At 38.5% G+C, this 21,124-nt stretch overlaps 1 protein-coding gene across 2 annotated transcripts; it reads left to right on the top strand.

The window, feature by feature from the left end:
* The first annotated feature begins 9,703 nt into the window (after positions 1 to 9,703).
* LOC131448131 (LIM/homeobox protein Lhx8-like) lies at positions 9,704 to 20,316 on the top strand. Of its 2 annotated transcripts, none has more exons than XM_058620396.1 (8): positions 9,704 to 13,393; positions 14,819 to 14,980; positions 15,883 to 16,004; positions 16,476 to 16,696; positions 17,092 to 17,192; positions 18,502 to 18,597; positions 18,684 to 18,864; positions 19,726 to 20,316. In XM_058620396.1, exons 1-8 carry the CDS (start codon positions 13,352 to 13,354, stop codon positions 19,800 to 19,802), a joined length of 1,002 nt encoding a protein of 333 aa, XP_058476379.1. In that variant the 5' UTR covers positions 9,704 to 13,351; the 3' UTR covers positions 19,803 to 20,316. The 2 variants fall into 2 exon arrangements, with proteins under 2 accessions (XP_058476379.1, XP_058476289.1); XM_058620306.1 differs by lacking the exon at positions 9,704 to 13,393 and adding an exon at positions 14,418 to 14,578.
* The last annotated feature ends 808 nt before the right edge of the window (positions 20,317 to 21,124 follow it).

The raw sequence follows: 21,124 nt of genomic DNA, 5'->3' as shown, positions 1-21,124 counted from the left end.
AGTAACAAAGACAGTTAGAGGAAGTGTAATGAGTAAAAGCTGCTGGAATATAAATAACAAAGTAAAGTACAGATATGTGACCATTGACATTTATCCTCTGATGTCTGATGACATTTCTGCCTTCACTGCGACATGGAACAAACATATGGAAATAAACACAACAACAACAAAGCCTGTGTGTCGCTTGTGTGATGTTGTAAAAGAAAGAATAAAGGTCGCGTCTGTTTTTGAAGCTGACTGTTTTTGTTTTTTTCATAGGTCACATTGAACTAATACAATTTATTCTGTGAGAGATTCACTAGAAATGATTTTACAACACTGGCACCTTCATGTGGTGTTTATATTGGCCATGCGGCTCTTCCTCTGGCTGCGTTAGTGCATACAGTACGGCACAAAGCCTGGAGTTTCCCTGAGCAAGGTACCCAACATTCCCCACACGCTTTGTGTGGTAGTTGTTGCTGAACGATTATGAATAAATATTTAATTGCGATTATTTTGACAGGAACTGCGATTGAGATATGATTAGCTATATAATAGGGAATGGTAATTCTTACATCATTATTCTCATTTTCTTTCAGAAAACATATTTCAAAGGATCACCGTGTGATATTTGTGCAGATCTGTGATCCAAATTTACATAAGAATACATTTTAAAACAGATTTAATGAGGTGAAGTATCCATCTCTTTCTCTCCTACCTGTTACACACTTCCTCTCTTACATCATTCTCTACCATTCTCTACCATTCACCATTATCTACCTCCTACACCGAGCCCACTCGCATCTGGACAAGGGAAGTGGCACAGTCAGGATCCTCTTTTTGGATTTTTCGCGTGCTTTCAACACCACCCAGCCCCTTGTACTCAAGGGAAAACTCACCAGAATGCGAGTGGACCCCTGCCTGGTTGCTTGGATTTCCAGCTACCTCACAGACAGACCACAGTATGTCAGGCTGAAGGACATCACGTCTGACACTGTGGTCAGCAACATTAGCGCTCTTCAGGGGACTGTGCTGTCTCCCATCCTCTTCACTCTGTACACTGCGGACTTCTGCTACAACTCTGAAACGTGTCACATCCAGAAGTTCGCAGACGACACGGCCATCATGGGGTGTATCAGAGACAACAAAGAGGAAGAGGAATATAGGTTAGGAACCTTGTTGTCTGGTGCCACATTAACCTGCCAGTGTTCTCTCCTATACGCTATGGTGTGCTGGGGCGGGAGCACAACTAAGGCAGACTTCCACAGACTGGAAAAACTCATCAGACGGGCCGGCTCAGTGGTCGGAATGAGGCTGGACCCTCTGGTGACAGTGGCAGAGAGAAAAACACTTGACAAACTGCTGAGCATCCTGGACAATGCCAGCCACTCTCTGCACACTGTCATCAGCAGCCAGAGGAGCCACAGAAGCCTCAGCAACAGGTTGCAGGACCAACAGGCTGGGGGACTCGTTTGTCCTCTGGGCCATCAAACTGTACTCCTCATTATATGTATATATATATATATATATATACATACGTACACATATATGTATATATGTGTACGTATGTATGTGTGTTTATAAATATATATATATATATATATATATATATATATATATATATAGACACATATATATGTACACATATATTATATGTGTAGTTTATTTTATCTTATATTTTATTTTACTTTTTTATTCTATATTTTATTCTATATTTTATTTTATATTTTATTTTACTTTTTTATTCTATATTTTATGGTGTTTGGTACCTGGGGTGTGTTTCTTTTCCCTGGTCTCCTGTAAAGTATGACTCTAATTTTAACAGTGCTGTGTGTGGATGTTGGAGCTTTTAATTTCCCCGAGGGAACCTCCCAGAGGGATTAATAAAGTCGTCTGTCTTTCTGTCTGTCATCGTCATCACTGCAGTGTGTTCACAGTCTTACAGCGACATCTACTGGTGAGGGAGAGTAACATCAGTGCCAGTCCACTGCATACACATCAGTGTCTGGAAAAATAACAAATATCAGTTATATTGTGGGCTTACTAACAATATTATTATTGTGTATAATTATATTACGATCTATTGTAAGCCTAATTTTCCATATGTGTATTGTTTTGTTATTACAATACAATATGCATGTAAATGCAGTTTGATGAAACTATACACATTTCAAATAGAAGCTGAAAAAAGGTGAGATAATATCAATCATACTAATGCATTTTATCCTATAAACTGCTAGCAACCAGTAAATTATATTTAAGTAAATTCAAAAAATAAATAAATGAAAAGTATATTAAAGCAAAGTTCTGTGATAACACAACATTTTGTCACTTATGTTGCAGAGGTCAAGCCTCCAATGACCTTTACAAGATAAACAAATATAGGGGTTACGGAATGATTAATAATACATACGTTTGGTTGTCATTTGTAAAATCTTGTATTTGAATCCTGCATTTAAAAAAAACTCCACTTAACATAGTGTTAAAGTCTGCAAAAAACGGTCTGTCAACAGAGAGAGGAAAAAATTATAATAAAAAGTAATATATGTGTTTTTAACATGGCTGTTAAACGGAAAATTCTGATTTTGCCAAGAGCCTAACAACAAAAGGCTTAAGTCTACGATCACTACTTTATTTTACAGCAGTGGGTCAACAACTCCTGTGTCCATATGAAGGTAAAATTGCTGATTTTCTCAGGGCTTTGGTGCAGGAGTGTAAGCCTGTTTCCAGTTGGAAAATGCTGTCATCAAAAAGATAAAGCAGCAAATATATCCTTAAAATACGTGAGCTTTTCCAGATAAAAGGTGTTTTTGCTTGAGAGCTGTAATTTCAGTAACAGTGAGCCTCTAGGGACTTTCTGGATACTTAAATTAACCCTGAATTATCACTTAAAATAATGGCTGAAAGGCAAACCTTATCGCTACTGTCCAGAGACTCTTTTCTGTATTTTACATTATATATTATAATAATTAGCACAGTTATATAAGCACAGTTATATAAAACATATAAGAAGAACTATCACGATATTGTCTCCCAAAAAGGGTTGAAAGTAAATATAACTACAAATACTCAGGTACAGTATTAGAATATGACTGCAGTAACTGTGGCTCATTCCTTCGCTGCATCTTAAGTCTGGCTTTCTGTCATCATCCCATTCATTGTGGTTTCCTCTCTCAGTCTGTGTTTGTGTGACTAATTCTCCCGCTCAAGTGAAGTGAAGTGAAGTGAAGTGAGGCTCATTGTTGGACAAGTCAAGTCGTCTCTCTCTGCTCTGCTTTTTCAGCATCTCTCGCCACTCATTGCATTTTTCTCCTGCATGTAAACGCAGACGGACATGAGGGTGACAAATGTAAAATTTCCTCTTTTGCTTAGACGGGACGGGGACGGGGGGAAATGTATGAATGTGTCTGCCATTGTGTGAGCGGCAGCACTGTACACCCACATGCACTTTAGACGGAGAAAGGACAGAACATTAGAGCAGCGACTTCAAAGATTCTGTGCAAGAAAAACACGGATACAGGAAATTTTCATTTTGAATGCGACTTATTTTGCTTTTCGTCTTTTTTTGGAACGAAAACAAAACAGTTCTCTGTCGAGAAACGTGAAACATAAAATCACTCAGCATCTTCAAACATAATATTTTTCATTTTTAATAACCTTCTACACTTTATTTTAATTTAATTTATTTATTGTGATTTTATCTTTACTATAAATATTTCCATTCTTTTGTAGCTTGTATTGTATTTAGCTTATATCCCTTAAATGTACATCGTTATCTTATTGTATTTATCTTATCGTGTACAGACTTCACATGAATAAGGATAGAGTTAATGTTTTCTCTTCATGTGAGCTGATTTCTGAAGTTTTGTAAATTGTTCACTCTCCCACACCAAAATCCATAGAGAAAATCAACGTTTTTAGCTCACATGGACACAGGAGCTGCAGGTCCACTGCTGCCTCGTGTGGTCAGTTTGTGTCACTGTGTTTAATTGGAACTAAGGATGTCAAACACTGAAGTCCCAAGATAACACATTTGAACTTTACTGATTTGAACTTTTGTGTGCTGTGGAGTAAAATCGCTGATTTTCTCTATGGACTTTGGTGTGGAAGGATTGAGCGGTTTCCAAAGCAATTTCCCAGTTGGAAAAGGCTAATGTCTCATGTCTACTGCTAAAATAAAGTGGTAAACATATTTTTAAGCTATTGCAGACATAAAAAGGGCTCACATTTCATTAGTTGATGTTATCTTATGTTATTTTTTACACAGCAGTAGCAAACACATGACTTATTTAAGTATATTTGACTGCAACCAGGCTCACAATTCACAAAACTGACATTATGTTGTGTTGAAAAAGAGCTTAAACTCCCAATTGAGACCACTGAGACCTCAAGAAAGAAGTAAATTTTCCATAGATATTCATTCAAATTGGTGGATAATCTATATATTTATATAAACTGGGAGACTTTTTATACTTTGGTCTATGTAACAAAAACCAAAGCACAATGAGCATGAACATTATTAAAAAATACCAGACTAGCGAGAGTAACTGACTGCCTTTAGTTTGTTTCAACACTGTTTTGACCTTTTGACCCTTGATGTATGTGCAAACACACACACACACACACACAGAATAAAGCTAAGTCTGTAATGATTTCATCATGTAGCAGGAAATCCTAACACCGCTATATAAACACACCAAGAGTAACCCAAACTGTCTCCTTCTCCTCTCGTTCTCTCTCTCCTTGTATCACTTTCTCCGCCATTCAACCTCATATCCTTTGACCTTTGAACCTTGTCGGGGGGGGGAGACAGCAGAACCATTTCTGTCTGTCACCTTTGTTCCTCAAACATTCGAGTGGTCAGGTAAAGTGATTCATTTTCCGTGAACACTGCCTTCATACACGCAACCCCCGCCCCCAAAAAAAACAACTCCAATGCTGTAGTGTATTTGCCACAGGCCTGTATGTGATGCTGTAAAGCTGCCACAGAAACACACTAACAATAGAGAAGAAGACTTGGGGCAGGCGCATGAAGTTTGCACACTGTCTACAAACTCAGTGTAGACAGCGACAAGGGAAAAGAAGAAGACTACATGACAAAGACGGCAACAAGAGAGGAGGGCCTATGACATCATCATTTTCCCAAAGTTGCGTATTAATTAATATACACGAAAAATTTAACCCTGGCATCACTCTAGACCTTCTTCTTCCAAAAAACGCCAGTTTTGTGTGGACCAAAAGCCAATATCAGGGCTCCCACACCTTGGTTGACATCAAATTCAAGGACATTTCAAGGACTTTCAAGGACCAATTCCTCCAAATTGAAAGACTGCTGACATCATGTTCTTTTGAAGAAGAAGAACTGAAACTAGTGATTGAGACCATTATCTGCTCAGGGAAATTTTTAAATCAAGTGAGAAGTAGGCTCATTTTAGGGATGGGTATTGGTCAGAATTGTTCTCAGTCAGAATCGGTCAGTATCGGTATCGGTCAGAATCACTGGATCGGCTATCGAACATATAAAAAAGTAGAATCCGATAAAATCCAAAAATCCTATATACTGTATATATATATATATATCGCATGCCTCACTATGCACAGACTGTATAAATGTAAAATTAAAAATCAGCAAACATTTTAGCTGAGTCATGTTTGGGTTGTCTATTTCCTCTTTTTTTTTTTTTCCTCTTTTTTAAGAGAACAATATTTGTCACAGGATAATTAACTCTTTGAAATGACTCAGCACAAACGTGTGGTTAACAGCTTCATACGTTCATAAATGGTCAAAAATCTCAGTAACGTTTTTGATACCGTATCGGTATCTGACCCATAGACTTCCATTCAGAACGTGTTCCTTTTTGCAAGTCGCCCCCTGGTGGCCATTCAATATATTTTTACTTGATATATGGTCTATGGTCACAACAGGTTTGTGCATGTCTGGATCAGATAATCCCACATTTAAAGTTGTTTTTGGCCAACAGTGTGGACACATTTCTTTTCCCTCCACAGATTTGTCCTCATGCTGCCAGACATGACAGGGCCTCACACACTTCCTCTGTGTGTGTGGGGCCCGTTAGTCCTAACACCTTCAGACAGAGGCAGGATATTGATGTCAACTTCATTTTTGAGGGAAAAATAAATTGGCACCATTAATAAGAAACCTAGTTGATAATGCAGTCAAGTCAAGTTAAAGTTTATTTAACAGTTTACCAAAAAAAAAGCTGAAAAGTCCGAAGATAATGGGATAATGGATGTAAAGCGTATAAAAACACATGTAAAAAATTCTGTAAAATACAAAAAGGAAGCAATAAAATGTTGATATAACACCATAAATATTAGATATTTAAATTATTGAACAATGACACATAAGATTAAGGTGTCAAAGTCCACTCATATCCAAAGCCAGTGCAACATTTGGCAGTGGTTGATCAGGTTCTATGGTCTGTGCAGTTCTGACATAAAAAACAAGCAGTAGAATATTTTCTAAAGTTGCCAACATAACGCAAAAGAAAACACTGTTCACTACCAATAATAAACAGCCAATTGCAATAATCTATTTTTGCAATCTAGATAATAAGAGCATGAATGACTCATTTGAAGAGGCCGGGCTTTACCTTTGCTTTAAGTCTTCATTATACATTGATTTTGACATTTGAGCTTGTCAGATTTGAAGTTGCTGTGAAATACACTGAGATTTTTCAGTGAAGATCAAATGAGAAGAAGAGTATCAATGAACTCCTACAGCAGGTTGCTTTTCATTATGGTTTACAGGTCGAATGAAGTGACAGGTGAACTGATGTCTGATCAGAATGAAAACAGGGCTTCATATACTGTAAGTTTGTTGCTTTTTCTGAATCAACTGCTGCCCGGGCCACACAATCTTCCCGGTCCATTGTTTGTGCGCCACCCAAATCACACCAGACATTTACCTCCATTACCTCGCCATGTTTACCTCCACACTCGGGCCCAGAATAACCTGTCACTCAGCAGCCACCATTCATCCGCTTCCTCCAATTGCGTGACTCCAGTGCGCGAAGGGGGGGCGGGGGCAAGGCGCTGGATGAAAAAAGGAAGGATAGGATGAGGAAAACAAGATGTGACAGGGAGGAGGGTTCGCACAAAAGACAGGAAACACAGAGACATGAGAGCCAGAGCAGGGGACAGAGATGGGGGGTGCGATAGAGAGAGAGAGGAGGGCTGAGAGGGGCAGAATAATGAGGAAAGTGGACAAAAAATAGAGGGAGAATATCTCGGAGGAGGAAGGAAACTGGAAAAGGGGGGAACGTACAGATGGTGGACGGAAAAAAGAGAGAGGAATAGGGAAGCAGAAAAATATAGAATAAAGACGGAGCCAAAATTATCCCCTCCTTTAGCTTTGAAGTCCACTTTTAGATACAAAGTGGTTTGTTGTGATTATGATATAACTTGATAAAACAGCGGCGGCGGCTCGCTGTGCGTGCGGCAGCAGATGGAGTGAGGAAAGTTTTCTAATAACATAAAGTGAGTGTAAGTACGTGGTTTTTAACAGTTAGTCATCAGACTGACAGACGCAGCTTTGATCTCAGGCTTTGATGGAATCACAGTGTGGTGTCGGCCAGTTTCAGCATTTCAGCGACATTTTCAGTATTTGGAAACGAACCAGGATACAACGCACACGTTAGGGCTCAAACCAAAATATAGGGCCTGACCTCTGACTTTTGAAGGTCGGTTGATTTTATTGATTGTTCCTTTACTAATTCCCCCCCTAAACCATTCAAATAATCTATTTACTAATGCAGACCACCATTTCATTTGGCCTTTCTGTGCACCAAAATTCACAGAATTAAATCTGAAAGTGGTTTGGTGAATCGGTGTCTAAAATTGGAAGTGGGAGGGGCTACATAAAGAAAGAAAAACAGCGTTTATTAGGTGATTTTAAAAACAAAGTTTCACGTACATTAGTGAAAGTTGGTACACGCATTAATCATGTCAGGACGGTCAAAAAAGTAAATCATGGTCGAAACCCAACAGGAAGGCCACCATTTTTGGCGAATTTGGTGATTTCGCACCTCTGTTATTTGAACGGACTTTCTACACACTCCGGTCAAAATTCCTCAGCTCCATTCCAATTACATACCCTGGTTTATACAGTAGAACAATAGTATTTCAAAATTTGAAAGTTTGCATACCACTGGTGGTACACGTACCACAGGTTGAGAACCATGGCACTATTTTCGTGTTTTAAAAATTTATAATTTAATGAGTATTTACTTGTTAGGTATGAACACTTGGATGAAAGTGTAAATATAGGTCCTCTGTACAGTCCAAGCCTCAAGATTTTGCCAGTTTCATATCAAGGTTTTGCGAACACAAGTTCACATACATCACCTGTAACGTTGTGTTATACAGGAGAAGATCTCAAACTAGTGATGGAGATCATTAACTCCTCAAGAAAATGTTAACTGACTTTATAAATCAAGTGGAAAGTAGACTCCTGTTCCCACAGACCTCCATTCAAACTAAGTTCCCCATTTTTCCTTTCACCCCAACCCGTCTTGGCAGATGCCTGCACATCTTCGAGTCTGGTTCTGTCACAGATCTCTTCCTGTTAAAAGGGATTTTTTTCTCTCCACTGATGCCTAGTGCTTGCTCAGTGTGTGAACTGTTGGGGTTTCTCTGCTCTCTATGATGCTGTGAAGGTTTCTGCCTTACTATGTACAGTGAACTGGATTTAATTATTCAGTATATTCTGATTTCCAGGGGTGGCTACAGGAGGACTATATCCATTTTATATACAATACAGTCTATTATATAAAGCATTTAGTGATGAGAAAAAAATACGGACACCTCAGAGAGTCATAGGATACTGCAGAGGGATCAAAGATGATTAAAGTTGAAATATTCAAATATTTATTTTAATATGAACAGCTGTGTGGAAGGGTATAACGTAACACTTGAAGAGGTGATGGTTGTTTCACTCACCACGTTTATTAATCTAGTTTCCAGCTGCAGCAGCAAAACGACTACGGTACAAACCGCAGTGTGCACTGTAGCTGCTCAACACCAAACAGCAGCTGGTGGAGCGTTTAGTGGCCATGGGGAAGAAAGTGTGTCATGAAAAACTGGACTCCAAAGCAGAAGAACTAAAAAACAATTCAGAGAGGCATAAAATATGGCAACAACTGACTGTTGTTTACTGTAAAAAGTCATTTTAAACTCTACACAAAAGACGGAGATGGATGAAACCTTTCGTCCGTACTTTGCGTTCATTTCGTCCGTCATTGTGCGATGATGGATGAAATGGAGCAATACCACCAGATATCATGGGGGCAGTATAGAGTCCATAGTTAAGAAGTTATGAAAACTATGAAAAAGAGTCTATACGCAGTCTTGTTTTAAGTGCCTAAAAGACATACTTGAAGTCTTTTACCAGAAAATGACTTTTTTCATGCATGTTGTTTAAAACACATACTAATAAATATTAACTAAAGGTCTTTAACAATCTCTGACATACAGTATGTCATGTGTAAACAATAAATAATAATAATAATGATAATAATAATAACAATAATAAATGACAACATAATACAAAATAATTTGCATAACACTGACATGGATTAACCCGATTATTCACAGATAATTTGTGGCTCTGAGTAACAGAAAAACAGATTAGTGACTACCATTCAATTGGACAGTCTATAACCCAAACCATAACCTAACCACAATACACACACACACACACACACTCTCGCTCCAGGCCATGAGATAAACCAGGAGAAAGAGAAAGTTTGTAGCTTCACACACAACAAACAACAGTGTGTTTGTAGGATGCTGGGATTGTTTTTGGTTGGAGAGGGAAACCAAACCCAGGACAAACAGAGCCACTGCTCACGAACGCTGACGTCATGGTGACTCATTTGCCACTGTGCGTGTGTGCGCGCGTGACACCGTGACTCGGCGCTAACATTGACGGCATGTCCATGTCGGCGGAAGAGACGCGACACACGGACGCTGTCTTCACGCAGCTACAGCGGGGGGACATGTTTGTGGACACAGTAGGTGTCTCCAAAGTGCCGCCATTTTAGCGCCATAAATCTGTCAAAACAAACCTAAGCCATGGAACCCTCACACCAAAGTTTTATTTTAACACGTTGCATGTTAAAATGTATCCTGTAAATCCTTGAAAGCATCAACTCATCCACTTATACATGTATGTCTTGTGTCTAAAGCTGCACGAGATATACTAAAACAAACACTGTGATCCTCACACTATGACAAACTTAAATGAAATATTTTACATAGCTTAAATCAAAGCTTATCGATCAGTGCTAACACTAACAGGTTTGCAGAACCATTCTCGTCGTATCCGAGCAGGTGTCTGCAGTTTCTGAACCGACAGCTTCAAGCATGAGCAGCACAAACAGGATTATAAGCCAGAAACTGTGCTGACATGTTCTCAACAAAAAGGTAAAGTGCACTTCTAGATTCAGTGATTGTTTCCATGATGTTAAAACAGGCAGAGCGTTAATGTAGCAGGTGCCTCCACCTTACCCTCCCGTTGATTTCAATGGATCAACAGATGCTGTCTGTGCAGCTGCATTGTCCTGAAAACCTACAACACTGTGGAGAGCCTGGATTAGAGGAGTGGAGTGGAGACATCTGCCACGGGTTTGGATGGATTAACTGGGGATGGTGTCTATGTGCAAAGGGCCCCAAATTATCCATGACAACCTAGAAACTACAGATTTTGTTTACGTTGACCTGCTTATATTGTTTTTTTTTATCAAAAGTGACGTATATCTGACATCTGCATTCACCGTTTCACACTAGACTTGTTCTCTTGCCCCAAACACTTCAAAAGCATGAGTTCTTTGGCCTGAACTCTTGTCCTCTGTTGCACCAGGTGAAAGACAGTCAAGGGCTGAAAATTGACCTGACAACATCTGACTGCATGTGATTTTTTTTTCTTGATCTGGTCCTTCCAGCAGTTGTGGGTGTCTTCTGATTTGAGGCTGGTGTGAACAGATTATCCTGTAGTGTGAGGGATTAACAGGCGTCATCGGACGCATCAGAGTCTTCCTAATTTCAAATCATTATCATATTAAACATTTTTGATCCCTGCAATAACCAGTGAGAGCGAGTTGACCGGGAAGCGGTTGTTTGCGTTTTTTTTTGTTTAGAACCGTAACTTGTACAAGCCAAGTTGAATCCGTCTTCTCAGCCATGACTTCATCCACCGCACAAAACTTCGCACACAAAACAGATACTAACTGACGACGTCAACAGTCTGCCTCCAATGCATCCATATATATTCTGAAGTCACGTTAAATCACGCACGTTTCTGTGAGATCCCAAAGTCCCTGGAATCTCCTCCCTGAAATCGTTTGATTAAACGCTAGTGTGTGGTCTGATCTGGACTGAATCGCCTAGTCTATGCTTTCTCAGGATTAAAACATTTGAAAATCAGTCAGGCTTTAAAGGCTATATTCAGATTACCAACTACATTGTCCAAATTTGATTCAAATCTGATTCCTTACAGATCAGTTTTCCACATTCACATTGTTAACAAACATCTGAACATGACTGTTCTCTCAAACACCTTTTTTTTAAGCCTCATTAACAACAACAGAAAACCACACTTTATACACATATTTTGTTCAACCACTCCGTATTGAAGGATGAGAAAAACAAGATAAGATAATATAAGATAAGATGTACCTTTATTGATCTAGAAAAGGAGGACATTCATGGTCACATATCACATATATATCTGATCTGAACAATAATTTCATTTATTGCTTCTCTCAACAGAAAAGACAGAAAAATTCAAAAATACAACATTTTGCATTGTAAATTTGTAAAGTAAGTTAATAATGAATGTGAGCTGTGACGACCCAGTAACTGTTAAAAGTAAAAAGGTGTTTAATTCCTAAATTAAACAATTTATATTGAGTATAATTTAAAATACGGGTTTTATTTTTCTCACTCTGTCACAGATTGAAATTATTCATATATACACACAGGCAAAAGAAACTGAGGTGTTAAATGACAGACGTTGGAGACGCAGAGGACTCACTAAACGTCCTCATAGAGTGTTTTCATTCGTACCTTTTTGACCCTCAAATAATATTAAAACCCTGCTTTTTTACCAAAAAACGCTACATTACGAAGCAACCCCTCAGCCTACTTGTTTGCAGATGATTAAAAGTTAATGCTATCGTGCATTAAAATAAAATATTTGACACATAACGTCATTTTCTTTCATTTAAAACATGTAACTCCTGAAATGTGGAGGGTTTTGCTGCGTTCAGACGCATGGTGTAAATTTCTAAACAAACACAAATGATTCCCCCAAAAGGTTGACTGTGTGCTGTGTGTTTGTAACGTCCCCGATGACAGGAAAAGAAAACAACAGGGGAAAACACTGATACATGACGAGACGTGCTTGTGCGCGTGTGTGTGTGCGTGTGTGTACCTCTCACAGGAAAAGAGCTTTTTCTGGAGCTTTTTCTTCACGTTCCCCATTCTTAAGATAAGCTGTGAAAAAAACAATGTTAAAAAAACAACGATTAAAAACACATAATATAAGGGAATTTAATATAATAATATAATTAATACAATCAATAGTGTTTTTTATTCTACAACAATTCAAGATATACTGATATATTCAGTGTTTCTCCACATATATATAGTCTTGTTTTAATGCCGATATTATTGATATTGTGAAATTTACCTTCATATTTGCTTTATTTTACGGTTTATTGTTTATGTATTATTTGTAGAGGGGAAATTATGATTACAACCATTTAATCACAAGCAGCCTTGTAATATCATATAATATATTCAGTTACTAAGATTAGATTTTTTGAAATTAGATGTATTGTGTTTTTGTTCCTGGCACATAAATAAATGAATCAGTAATTAATTAAAGTTTAAGCACTGCATGCACACACATACATGATGTATGTTTTACCTCAAATTGGTGAAAACATTGCTAAAGTCAAAATATAACGGTTTATTCAACTTTTTACTGAAACAAAAATCTAATTATTGCGATATTCTGACATTGATATCAATAAATATTGATACTGACCCTTACCCTAATATAATATAATATAATATAATATAATATAATATAATATAATATAATATAATATAATATAGGCTGATGGTTGGTGGTGGTGCAGCGGGCGGGTCCAGGTCATCATCAGATCAGTGTGGGAGGTGCAGAACTTCTTAAAACAGAAAAGTCAGAGGTGAGAGAACAAGTCTGGAGGAGCAGGTCTGTGCTGTTCCACGCTGAGCTGAGCTGGACTGGACTGGACTACACTTAAAGGACTAATACTAACATCTGTCTGAGGATGAAACAGCAGCAAACAACTGCTGCAGCTGCATGAAAACCATGTTTCTCTCCAGTGTCTCAAACGTGAATGTGGTAAGTTTTTTTTTTTAAAACTACTTCACTGCTCACATGTTGTGACTTTATTATTGTTCCCTTAACTTTTTAAAAGCATAAGCAGAAAAACTTAATTTTTTTGCATTAGGGGAAACCCCAAATCTCACTTCACAATAAAAATCCAACCCCCTTGTAATTTCCATTGTGTGGCACCATGTTTAGTTTCATTAAAGTTTCATTTGTATGTTGTTTATGTTATTTGTCTGTGAAAATCAAAGGTTACTTACAAAAGTGAGGCTTGTTCTAAAATTCTAAAATTAAGAATAAAGTTTTTTTTAAAGTTAGTACATACTGTAGAACAGAAAATAACTACACTACATCAGTGAGACCGTGGTATTCTGTAGTTTTATAATAATAATAATAATAATAATAAAAATAATGATAATCTATTTAACAACGTGATTTGTATTTAAAAATAGTGATTTTGTTCTTAGTTCTGAAGATAAAATCATTCATTCATGTGAGAGTTCTGGGGTTACAGCAGCAATGTAAACAATAAAAAAATTGTGTAATTAATAAAAATGTTATTATTAATTATTTTGTGTGTGTGAGTGTGGGGGAAAAAAATATATAAATTACAAATATCAACAACAATCGAGTTGAATTACAGGCAATTAAATTAAACTTTACCATATTGTATATCATCATTTGGATTAGGATTACTACAATTTGTGTGTCTGTTTTTAGCAAAGCAACGCTGCGACAAACGTGAAGGAATTACAAATCAGTGAAGCAGCCGCGAGCTCCTCATCATACACACGCGCGTGAAACATAATTAGCGTGAATGAGGTTCAGCTGTGAATGAATGAGCGAGTTTAATTTAACGAACCAAACACAGCAGCCATTTTAACAGGTGTAAATAATCACATGAGTGATTGTGGCTGCGTTCCATTTAGCTTTTCCTGCGTCAGAGTGAACGACACACCCTTAAAAAAACTACGTTATAACAAAATAAACAGTTATTTTTAAGGCGTTAATTGGTGGTGGTGGTGTGTGAGTGGGGGGATTGGTTGTCATGGAAACGAAGTGACTGCGCGTGTGTGCGCGCGCGTGACACCGTGACTCGGCGCTAACATTGACAGCATGTCCATGTCGGCGGAAGAGACGCGACACACGGACGCTGTCTTCACGCAGCTACAGCGGGGGGACATGTTTGTGGACACAGTAGGTGTCTCCAAAGTGCCGCCATTTTAGCATTTAGCGCCATAAATCTGTAAAAACAAACCTAACCTTTAAACAAACAAACAAACAAACAAAAAAACACGTCACCTTTTAACATGAACGGGCCTCAAGTCTACTCTACATTTTATGATTAAAAGTTTAAAAGTTTAATGACACATTTAACGCACACTCAAACTTTGTGACTTACATGGTCGGATTGTTTTCACTGTGACACACGTACAGGGCTCCTCCGGGCCGGATGAAATGTTCGAGGATGACTCGTACTCTCCGTCCTCCCTGTCCTCCTCGTCCTCCTCCTCTGTCCACGCCGTGTCCTCCTGTCTTCAGGGGAAAACCCTGTGCACCTCCTGCGGCCTGGAGATACTGGACCGGTACCTGCTCAAGGTAAAGAGACACTTGATGAGCTCACTGCACTCAAAACTCACCTTTTTCAATTATTCAAGAAATACAACATACAACATTATTGCCAGTAATAATGCTTCTTTACAGCAGCGTCATGGATTAAATATACAATAATGTCAATTAAAAACATACAAATAAAGAATATAAGCACAATAATTAAAATTGTTCCAATAAAAGATTGAAGAAATGTGTGTATAATCTTCTCCTCCCTACAGTATTGTTTTATGCATTTTTGTAACTTTCTAATTAATTGTGTGTTCACATTTTGTTTTATTTTATGATGTTAACTATGATTTTTGCTGTTATAACACACTACTGCTCCTTTTTTCCTTCACTGACAATGTGTAGTTTTGACATATTGCATTTCACATCCTTATGTGAATTAATTATGATTGTCATTGTTACACGCTCACCAGCCATTTATTTATGATAATATTATGTATTATGTGTACCTAATAAGTCTATCTGGTCAGTCATTGAATCAGTGTGGTCATTCTCATCTGAGCATTGGCAATTTTACAATATTCTGTCTTGTGTGGCCATCTATTGTCCCACTTTCTACCTAGCTTGTTAAGTGTTGAGTTTAGTCAGTTTGTTTTTGCATTATTGTCTACATTATTGTTAGTTATTCAGTTTATTTTAAAATACTGTACTTATCCCCTAATTAGGCAATGGAAAACAAAAGTGCATAGACAATTTGTCCAACACGTGTGAGAAAAGACTAAAACATACTGATAAATCTAAATAAAAGTCACATTAGATGACTTATGCTGAGGGAGAAACCATTGTGTGTGCTGAATTGTTTGTTGAGCAGAAATTAACTTGAAGTTGCTTCTTGTCTGTTATTGAAATAAATGACTTAAATAAAAACTCTTCCTGCTCAGGTCAACAACTTGTGCTGGCATGTGCGCTGCCTCTCCTGCAGTGTGTGTAAGACATCGCTTGGGCGACACGTGAGCTGCTACATCAAAGATAAACAGGTTTTCTGCAAACTCGACTACTTCAGGTAAGTCATACCAATGCGATACCAGCTGTCAATCCCACTGGTGTCCATTCATATGTTTGTGTGAGACTTTATCATCTATTTTCCTGTATATGGGAACATAATACACTAAATTAAAATAATTTTCTTTTGAAGAAGAACTGAAACTAGCAATTGAGACCTTAAGAGCTTTGATGAGAAGGCCAATGGACATTGTGTCAAAGTGTAGGCTGCTGTTGCTAGTTCTTCCACATGTACAGACCTGGGCTTTAAGTATAATGAATGAAACATGGTCCCTGAGTAAGAGGAATAATATACAGCAATCACTTGTAAAGCAGATGTGCTACTTTTATACATAAAACATAATGAAATAGGAACATCTCTAGACTTCACCTGGTCCCTTTTCACAATTCTTTGATTCTTTCATCTCATGCTCTTCTAAGTTATCCGTCTTCTCTTGCATTCCCCCTTTTTTCTTTTCTGCTTTTTCTCCAGGAGGTACGGCACGCGCTGTGCTCGCTGCGGCCGCAACATCCACTCGAGCGACTGGGTGCGTCGGGCACGAGGCAGCACCTTCCACCTGGCCTGTTTCTCCTGCACCTCCTGTAAGCGTCAGCTGTCCACGGGAGAGGAATGTGGACTCCTGGAGAACAGAGTCTTCTGCCGGCCACACTACGATATCATGATGGAGAACATCAAACGTGCTAAGGAGAATGGTGAGTAAATGGTTAGAATGGAGAGATAAAGTCAGTTATTGTATGTAAAAATGCACATAGTCTTTTGTGAAGCCATGAGATTTGATACCAGCTGTAAATCACACTGGTATCCAGTCACATTCCTTCCTCTTTATCATCTATTTCCCTCTAAATGGGAACACAACTTCAGACTTTATCAGCATCTGAATTATCAGTAAATCCTCTCCCATGAAGATGAGACTGCATAGAGCCAAATAAATAAGCCTTTGTTTGACCAAACACCTGCTTAGAAAACAGCCTGCTTCTCACAATGTTGGTCTTTACCTCCTGTCAGTATGTGACAAACCTTTATGTAACAAAGCTGATGAATGATTAGGTCAACAGATGTGAAAGGTGTGTCTTGTCTTGTCTTAAAGAGCAACCAAAAACAGAGGACGAGGCAAGCAAAGATGAATCCAGTTCCATGCCAAGACCGGCAAAGAGGGCCAGGACTAGCTTCACTGTTGACCAGTTACAGGTAGGATGTGTTTGTTTGTTTGTTTGTGTGCTGCACATCATTTGAATCAGGTGCAGGGAAACATCTAAAACATGCAGGACAAGAATCACTGTACTAGACACATAACAATAATAATAATAATAATAATAATGGTTTAGGTTTATAAAGCGCCTTTCACGAAACCCAAGGTCGCTGTACAGTTGAGAACAGCGAAGAAAACAAACAATCAGGTGGCAAAAGCTTGCTGGAACAAGTGTCGCTTCAACACTGATTTAAATGACTCCAGAGTTGGTGCCTGGCGAACAGCCAGAGGGAGTGAGTTCCAGAGGGTTGGAGCAGCGACACTGAAAGCCCTGTTGCCAAAGCTTTGCCTGCAGGTCCGGGGAACGGAGAGGAGACCTAGGTCAGCAGACCGCAGGTTCCGGGAGGGACAGTACACATGGAAGAGGTCGGAGAGATAATGTGGAGCAAGTGAATGGAGAGACTTGTAGCAAAGGAGGAGAAGCTTGAAGGTGATCCAGAACTTAACGAGGAGCCAGTGCAGTTGTTTCAGTGTGGGGGTGATGTGTTGCCAAGGTTTGGTCTGAGTGAGAACCCTAGCAGCAGAGTTCTGGACATGTTGGAGCCTATTCTTCGGGACCCCAAACAGGACGGCATTGCAGTAGTCCAGGCGTGATGTAATGAAGGAATGGATGAAGGTTTCAGCGAAAGAATCAGTGAGCGATGGCCGAAGTCGGGAGATATTTTTAAGGTGAAAAAATGCAGATTTTGTGACAGATTTGATGTGTGTCGAATGATAGAGTAGAGTCCAGAATGACACCCAGGTTGCGAACCTCCGTGGACAGTGAAGTGGTGATGTCGTCAACAGAGGACCAGATCTCCCACCTTAAATCAGGCAATATGTCAGAAAACTTGACTCTTTGCTGGCTTTTTTTCACCATAAAAGTGAAGATGCTTGATAGCTTTTGTGCTGCGGGATGTCAAAAGAGACAGAGACAGGTCCCGCACAGATCTAGGGAAATGGTGGAGTTGGATCGATCTGCCATAAAATTTGCTCAAAACGATCAGAAGCGATGAGACGCCACTAGCAAGGATTTCATGGTTAATTCTTAGTAAATCATGGACTCAAAGGAAATAATTAACACTAACACATTATTACACTGCTCATTACCAGTGCTAAAAAGACAATTACCTTTCCAGTATCAGCAGCAGATCTAGAGCTACTAAATATGTTGTAAATGAAAGCAGACTCGTTAGACTCACATCAGCTGGGATCAACCACAATGTCAATCTAATAACTGTCTCTCTCTCTCTCTCTCTCTCTGTCCAGGTAATGCAAGCCCAGTTTATCAAAGATAACAATCCAGATGCTCAGACTCTTCAGAGACTGGCAGAGAGAACCGGTCTGAGCCGCAGAGTCATTCAGGTGAAGCAACTCTTACTTTGTGTGGAGGGAGTCGCACCTCAGTGCCTCAAGTCCATTTATCAATCCATGTTTTCCATTTCCCTCAGGTCTGGTTTCAGAACTGTCGAGCTCGCCAAAAGAAACACGTCAGTCCAAATTCTATTCCGTCAACCGTGATGACGTCATTTAATCCCGGTCAGTTGACGCCACCTCTGATGGAGGATCTTCAATATGCAACCTTTATTTCTCCAGACACGCCGCTGCTCACTACACTGACTTATATGGATGGTGAGAAAAGCACTTGACACTTCCATGGTCTCTTCTTACAAGAATTCATACAAGCCACGCCACTGTACGTCCATGGGGGTACGAGTGGAAAAAGTAAATTTCGTTAAATTAGGCAATGGCCGTACATATACAGTACAGCTGTTTACATGTAACATCTTAAGTTCCCAGAATGAACTCAGAATTTGGTAAAACTGCGTCCTCCTTCTATGCACCATGGACATGGAATGAGCTGCAAAACATAATTTCATTCCAGGCACTGCCTTCTTTAAACACATTCAAAAATGCTGGATGGATAAGGATCTTGTTGGTATGGCCTGTATACCTCTGCACTTTGTTATATCTCTTTATTCACTCTCCTTTAATTAACTTTTATATTCTGTTGTGGGTTTAACATCTGAAATTGTCTCGGCTCCGAAACTCGGGACACTTCCTGGCTAAATAAAGGATAAATAAAAAATAAAAGGCCCATTTGTACTCCACACAACAAAAGGCAGAGACGCACGGAGCCTTTTGTCCACATTTTCTCTACAGCAAAAAGAGTCTAAAACTGGCTGTCAGACCTGAGCTTGCTGGCTTATAACTGCAGGCAGAAAGTGGAGAGTGACTGCTAGGCACGCCGCTTTACTTACTGGTGCTGTGGGATATTTGATTCGAGAGGCACCACCAACAATAGGGATTGGGATGGATGGATGTAAAGTGGAGAAAAATTCAGTATCACCTGACCTGTACTGTGCACAAATACATTATTTTCAATGCATGGTAGACATTCCAAATCTGAGTTAATGGGAAACTTGCTGCAAAGAGCTTCTTACTAAATGGAAATCTTTGTTTATTCACAAGTTGTTTATTTTTCTTTCGCAGTTCAAACTCCAGACACATTTCTGGCTCAGCCACTCGTGTCTCATTCCCTGACAGAGCTGCCCGTGAGCCATGCCTGAGTTCTGAGGAGGAACAAAGTCATTACTCTTCGTTTAAAAAAAAAAAAAAGAAGAAGAAACTACATAGGTTGGATACATTAACTGCTGAGCAAGCAAGCAGCAAATGATCAATTTAATTTACACTGCCTAACATGCGAGTAGACACTTTAAATATGACTGTTAAGTTCCAGAATTAATTTCATTCGATCACACAGGGATTCACAGGTGAGCATATGTTTGAAAATGTCCGATGAAATGTTGATATTTGTGAAATGGAACTTTATGTAAGACAAACTAATATGTGTATGTTATGAATTTAATTTATTTGGGGGAAATATGAGATATGGCACTTTTTTTTTGGAAAATGATGTAAAATGTCTTTTGGTTTTCTGCAACAAAAAAAATATATTTTTTTCTATGTAACTGAGATATCAGTTGTCATTTACAAATAATGGAATCGTAAGGTTTCGATGTGTAAAGACTACTAGGAAATGCATTGTTTGGTTATACTGTGTATTAAAGCCACTGGAGATGGTATATTGATGGACAAAATCTTCTCATCCTTTCTGTCTTATTGATGATTTACAGTAAACGCCACTTTTTTTTCTACCACTTTACTCTCAATTTACTTGTACATCAGGATATCCCAAATTGTCCTTGAGGGGCTGACTTTTTTAAATAGAAAAGGAACTCAATGACATGAATGGAAGTGATGCAGTAGTTTTAATTTATTGTAATTTTCATGGCAACATGGACAACAATTACAGTTTAGAATAGAATAGAATAGAATATACTTTATTAATCCCTTGCGGGAAATTCTTGCGTCACAGTGCTCCAGTGTACAAAGGTAACGAATGTTATAGCAGCAAACGAATCTTGTAGCAGAAATTTTTTTGAAAATTACAAAGTTAAAAACTACTTCTCATTTTATAATAAATATACAATTTCCATCAAAATAACCCATCATTGCTTATAGATTAACTTTGATTAAGCTGTTTCCTTTGGTCCTGAATATAGCTTTGTATGGTGAGAAATCGTTTGTGTGGGTAACTGAGCTCTGTTAATTTTTTAAAGATCTTTAGTGAAATAGCATGTAAAAAATACAACAGACAAGTACCCCATCTAGTGGACAAAAGAGGTAAGACAATATGTGGTTACCTAAAATATCTTATTGGGAGTTATGAAGGCAGTAAACACAATAAAAAATAATATAACTAATACAAATAGACAATCATAATTATAAATAACACATACTTCCTCTTTGAAAAGGTTTGTTAACAGTTAACAGTTTAAATTGTTTCAGTCGTTTTGTTGTCTATAAATGCCAGACTTGATATGTTGAC

The sequence above is a fragment of the Solea solea genome, chromosome 1, assembly GCF_958295425.1.
Source record: "Solea solea chromosome 1, fSolSol10.1, whole genome shotgun sequence".
Taxonomy (NCBI): Eukaryota; Metazoa; Chordata; class Actinopteri; order Pleuronectiformes; family Soleidae; genus Solea; species Solea solea.
Note: the sequence above shows the minus strand (reverse complement) of the source record. Positions and strands in the feature narration are given on the sequence as shown.